General features: G+C 62.4%; 1 protein-coding gene across 1 annotated transcript; it reads right to left on the bottom strand.

Annotated features, from left to right (window-relative positions):
* Positions 1 to 254: 254 nt before the first annotated feature.
* Positions 255 to 4397, bottom strand: Crlf1 (cytokine receptor-like factor 1). Its single transcript, XM_013028324.1, has 3 exons — positions 4352 to 4397; positions 1004 to 1285; positions 255 to 586 (listed from the first exon to the last, which is right to left on the bottom strand). Exons 1-3 carry the CDS (start codon positions 4395 to 4397, stop codon positions 255 to 257), a joined length of 660 nt encoding a protein of 219 aa, XP_012883778.1.
* Between the last annotated feature and the right edge of the window lie 123 nt (positions 4398 to 4520).

Here is a 4520-nt window from a genome sequence, read left to right as displayed (position 1 = left end):
GGGGGGGCGCCGTGGGGGTCACCACGGGGTGCCGGGCATGCCGGGGGGGGTCACCGCGGGGTGCTGGGCATGCCGGGGGGCGCTACGGGGTGTCACCACGGGTTGCTGGGCATGCCCATGGGGGGTTCCGCCTCACGCCCTGGCATGTGCATGGTGTGTGTGTGTGCGTGCGTGCGTGTGTGTGTGTGTGTGTGCACTTCACGCCCGGGCATGCGCACGGTGTGTGTGTGTGTGTGTGTGTGTGTGTGTGTGCTTCACGCCCGGGCATGCGCACGGAGGGCTTTGTGTCTGGGCATGCGCACAGGGGGTGGGGGGAGCTTTGCGCCTGGGCATGGGCAGTGGGGGGGGTCCACTTCGTGCCTGGGCATGCGCACAAGAGGCTCCAACAGAGCCAGCGCTAGTCTAGGGGTCACACGGCTGGGCTGGGGCCCACAGCCCTCCCAGAGCCCCGGGCACCTCAGCTTGTACTTGAGGGAGTAGTTGGTGTGCAGGAAGGTCTCCCCACGTGTCCCAGGCGTCCAGCGGCAGGTCAGGTCCTTCATGTTCTTGGACCAGCAACTGATGTTAAAAGGTTTCTCCGGAGGCACTAGCAGGAGTGAGGGGAGGGGAGGCAGAAGCGAAGGCCTGGACATTGCTCGGGTTTAGAGCATAGCTGTCCTTGCCCCTGGGACCCCCCCCCAAGCTGGGCACAGACGCCCCTCCCCAGGTGTCCGGGCACCCCCCCAAGCCTGGGCACAGACGCCCCTCCCCAGGTGTCCGGGCACCCCCCCCCAAGCCTGGGCACAGACACCCCTCCCCAGGTGTCCGGGGACCCCCCCAAGCTGGGCGACAGACGCCCCTCCCCAGGTGTCTGGGCACCCCCCCCAAGCCTGGGCACAGACGCCCCTCCCCAGGTGTCCGGGGACCCCCCCAAGCTGGGCGACAGACGCCCCTCCCCAGGTGTCCAGGGACCCCCCCAAGCCTGGGCACAGACGCCCCTCCCCAGGTGTCCGGGGACACTTACAGCCCACATAGAGACAGGAACCCGCCAGGATGCTGCCGTCCCGGGCATGGCACACCAGATTGTCCCCAGACTGCTGCCTGGACCCGTTGAGGTGGGCCAGAGCCAGGGCCAGGGTGGAGGCGTTGAGCACTCGGGAGAGCTCGGGGGGCAGGCGGCGTCCATTCAGGGTCCAGTAGAGGCCATCCGCCGTGGCCCCGGGCGGGTCTCCGTGCACCGAGCACGTGGCCAGCAGAGAGGAGCCAACCAGAAGCGTGGGGTCCTGGGGGCTGATCACGGCTGTGTCTGGGCAGAAGTGGGGGCCTGTCAGTCTATTGACCGGTCGGCTTGACCCCCCCCACCATCATATGAATAAACTGAGGATCAGTGATCCTGTGGCCAGCCCACATGGAGCCCACATCCAGAACCTTCCACCAGCCTCACCCCATGACTTGTTATAAGACCAGGCCTTAAAAAATGGCCACTCAGGCTGGGGGTTGTGGCGCAGGCCCTAGCTCCTCAGGAGGCTGAGATCTGAGTATTATGTTTCAAAGCCAGCCAGGAAAGTGTGAGACTCTTCAATGAACCACCAGAAAAAATCAGAAGTGGAATTGTGGTGCAAATAGGAGAGAGCCTGCCTTGAGCACAAAAAGCTCAGGGACATCATCCAGGCCCAGAGTTCCAGAAGCCCCAGGATTGGCCAAAAAACACACAAAAAAGAAACAAAACCAACAAAACAAAAAATGCCACTAAGGTCCGAGGAACTGGCTGTGTACTTGGTGCTGACTCTCTCTGTTCTTTTTTGGAATGTGTACAAGTGTACACACTTGTAATCCCAGCACTTGAGGCAGAGAGGGATAGAGAAGAGGAGGACATTTGTGTGTGCTCACTAGTAGTGGGGCTTGAAGCCAGAACTCACACACAGTCTTGCTTATTTAACTTCTTCCTGTTCAGGGCTAGCACTCTACCACTTGAGCCACATTCCCCTTTGAGCATTTTTGATGGTTAATGGCAGCTAAGAGTCTCATGGAGTTTCCTCTCCAGGCTGGCTTTGAACCACTATCCTCAGATCTCTGCCTCCTGAGTAGTTAGCAGGACAGCACTAGGCCTGGTTTTGTCATGGAATCTCACTACAGACTCTGCCAGTTCAAGTTCTCACCAGCCAGCCAAAGAGGGCAGGCAGGGCAAAGCACCGAAGCCCAGCTTCCTGACTAGACCCAAGAGGGCTATTTTACCAGGGGAAAACCGAGGCTTAGAAGGGGTAGGGGCCAGACATGCGCCTGGCCCCCTCTGAGTGTCAGCTTCTCCACTGATGAAGAGGCCTTGGGGTCAGCCTCTGTTAGAACATTGTGGGTGCCCACGTTCAGGGCAGGCCTGGAGGCCAAAGCCCTACCAGCTGGCTACCAGGGTTATTTAAATTCTCTGAGCCTCTTCTGCCAGTGAGATTGTGAGATCTAATCCACCCATCCATCCACTCACACCTCTACCCATTCATCCACTTATCCACGCACCCACCCATCCTTCCATGCCCTCCCTCCATCCGTCCACTTTTCCACTCACCCACCCTTCCTTCCATCCATCCATCCACTCACCCCTCCACCCATTCATCCACTTATCTACGCACCCACCCATCCACTTATCCACTCACCCACCCGTCCTTCCTTCCATCCATCCATCCACTTAGAGACCTTACAATAAGCCAGAAGCTAGAGACACTTCAGTGACTAAAATATGCTAAATCCCGGCTCTTGTGGGCTTTATACTCAAGAAGGCAGCAAGGAAAACACAAAGAATTATCTAGAAGAACAGCGTTTAACAGAAAGCTTAGGGACTGGAGCAAGTTGGAGAGGTGACATATGGAAAACGAGAGAAGGAGCTATATAGAAACATCTAAGACATGGTGCCCAGGTGGTGGGCCAAGGCCCGGAAATCCAAAGGGCCTGGGGCAGGAGAGTAGAGGAAATGAAGTTTGGGAAGCCGGCAAGGGCCGGGACCTGGAGAGAAGGGGGAGGAATTCTTCCTGGGTTCCAAGCAGGGAGAGTTGCGGTTACATTTGCATTTTAAAAGGATTCCCCAGGAGGCTGTGGGAAGGGCCAGGCGGGGGCCAGGCAGCCTGGTGGAGCTGGTGCCAAGGATGGGGTGACGGACCCCCCCCCAGGCCCCGTGCTGCTAGCAGCCGCCCCACCCTGCACTGTCCTTCATGGCCCCAGATGGGCGAGGTGGCAGGAGCGTCGTTCTGGGCTGGGCCCTGACAGCGTTTGGGGGCAAACTTGGCGGGAGGACCCGGCCTGGAGCCGGACCCGGCCTGGAGCCTGGGTTTCTCAGTGGTGTTTGGGGCTTGGCTGGGGCTCGCTGGAGGTCTCGGCATCCGTGCGAAGAAGCCGGCAGAGCAGGCCAGAACTGGGGAGGCGGGGGCGGCCGGGGGCAGGGGGGCCAGGGGGCCGCCCGGAGGTCCCAGGCAGCCAGCCGCCCGCTAATTCGGAATTCCTTCGGCATGAACTCCGGCGTGCCAGCGTCTCTGCCCTGGCCCACCCACCGCTTCCTGCCGCCCCCCCCACCAGCAGGGTGGGAAGGCCCAGCTAGGCCTGCGGGGGACCCCAGGCTCCTGTTGGCCCCCGAGGTGGGCTCACACCCCTCCTGTCCCCCTGGCCACAGTGCGGACTAGTCCAAGAGGGACCCTGGGGGGTGTCCTGGCAGGGGGCACTGCCCAGTGCCACGCCCGCCCGCAGGGCCTGGCCCAGCCGTCCAGCAGCTGCAGCTGGCCTCCGGGGCGGGGCAGGGAGGAGGACAAGGATGGGCAGGCCTGCTCGGGCCAGTCCCGACAGGGTGAGGTCAAGCTGGGCTCCGTCTCCTGGAAATGGGGCACAGCGGCCGGGACCGTGGCACCCCACCTGCCTTCCCCCTTTCTGGCTCGGCTTTACACCTTCCCGAAACAGGAACACGTGCTTCTGCCAGCGAAGGGGGGCAGACGGGCGGGGAAGGGGTCCGGAGGGGAGCTACAGGGAGACTGCTGCCCCCCACGCTGGCCGGGGCACCCTGGGCACCCTGAAAAACGTCCCAGAGGCGAAACACCAGGTGGGGCAAGGGTCAGCGGGGAGCCTCAGGCCACAGCCCCCTGTGCTGGGCTTTTGGACACCCCCCCAGGCACCCAGCCTCCCCCTTTTCCCACAGCGCCCCGCCTTTACAAGTTCTTTCCCCTCTCCTCAATCTGGAACCGCGGCGGCCGTCATTAAAAGGGACGCCATGTGTTTTAAAAGGGAAAAGTGTGAGAGCGCGAGGCGGCTGGCGGAGGGCGGGCGGCCCCTGCCCACCCCGGTCCCCACCGGGTCCCCGCCGCCTCTCAGCGGCACCAGCCGCCCCTTTACGACCCACCCGGCCGCTGGTCAGGTGCGAGGACACGCCGTAAGTGGAAACACATTGCGGAGGTGTACGGAGCCCTTACACCCCCCCAAGCCAAAGGGGGAGACGGAGCCGAGCGGCCGCCCCGGCCTCCCCTCCGCCCGCCAACAAAGCGCGGCCCCGGCGGGGCGACCCACACCCA

Source organism: Dipodomys ordii, unplaced genomic scaffold, assembly GCF_000151885.1.
Source record: "Dipodomys ordii isolate 6190 unplaced genomic scaffold, Dord_2.0 Scaffold108, whole genome shotgun sequence".
In the NCBI taxonomy this organism is placed as follows: domain Eukaryota; kingdom Metazoa; phylum Chordata; class Mammalia; order Rodentia; family Heteromyidae; genus Dipodomys; species Dipodomys ordii.
Note: the sequence above shows the minus strand (reverse complement) of the source record. Positions and strands in the feature narration are given on the sequence as shown.

What these genes read in the sequence shown, in the direction of transcription:
- Crlf1 (XM_013028324.1), bottom strand. Translation starts at nt 4,397, where the DNA reads ATGTGTTTCCACTTACGGCGTGTCCTCGCACCTGACCAGCGGCCGG. An exon ending in CGCACCTGACCAGCGGCCGG is followed by an intron (nt 1,286 to 4,351) that starts GTGGGTCGTAAA and finishes ACTTCTGCCCAG; the next exon opens with ACACAGCCGTGATCAGCCCC. An exon ending in TTCCTGTCTCTATGTGGGCT is followed by an intron (nt 587 to 1,003) that starts GTAAGTGTCCCC and finishes CACTCCTGCTAG; the next exon opens with TGCCTCCGGAGAAACCTTTT.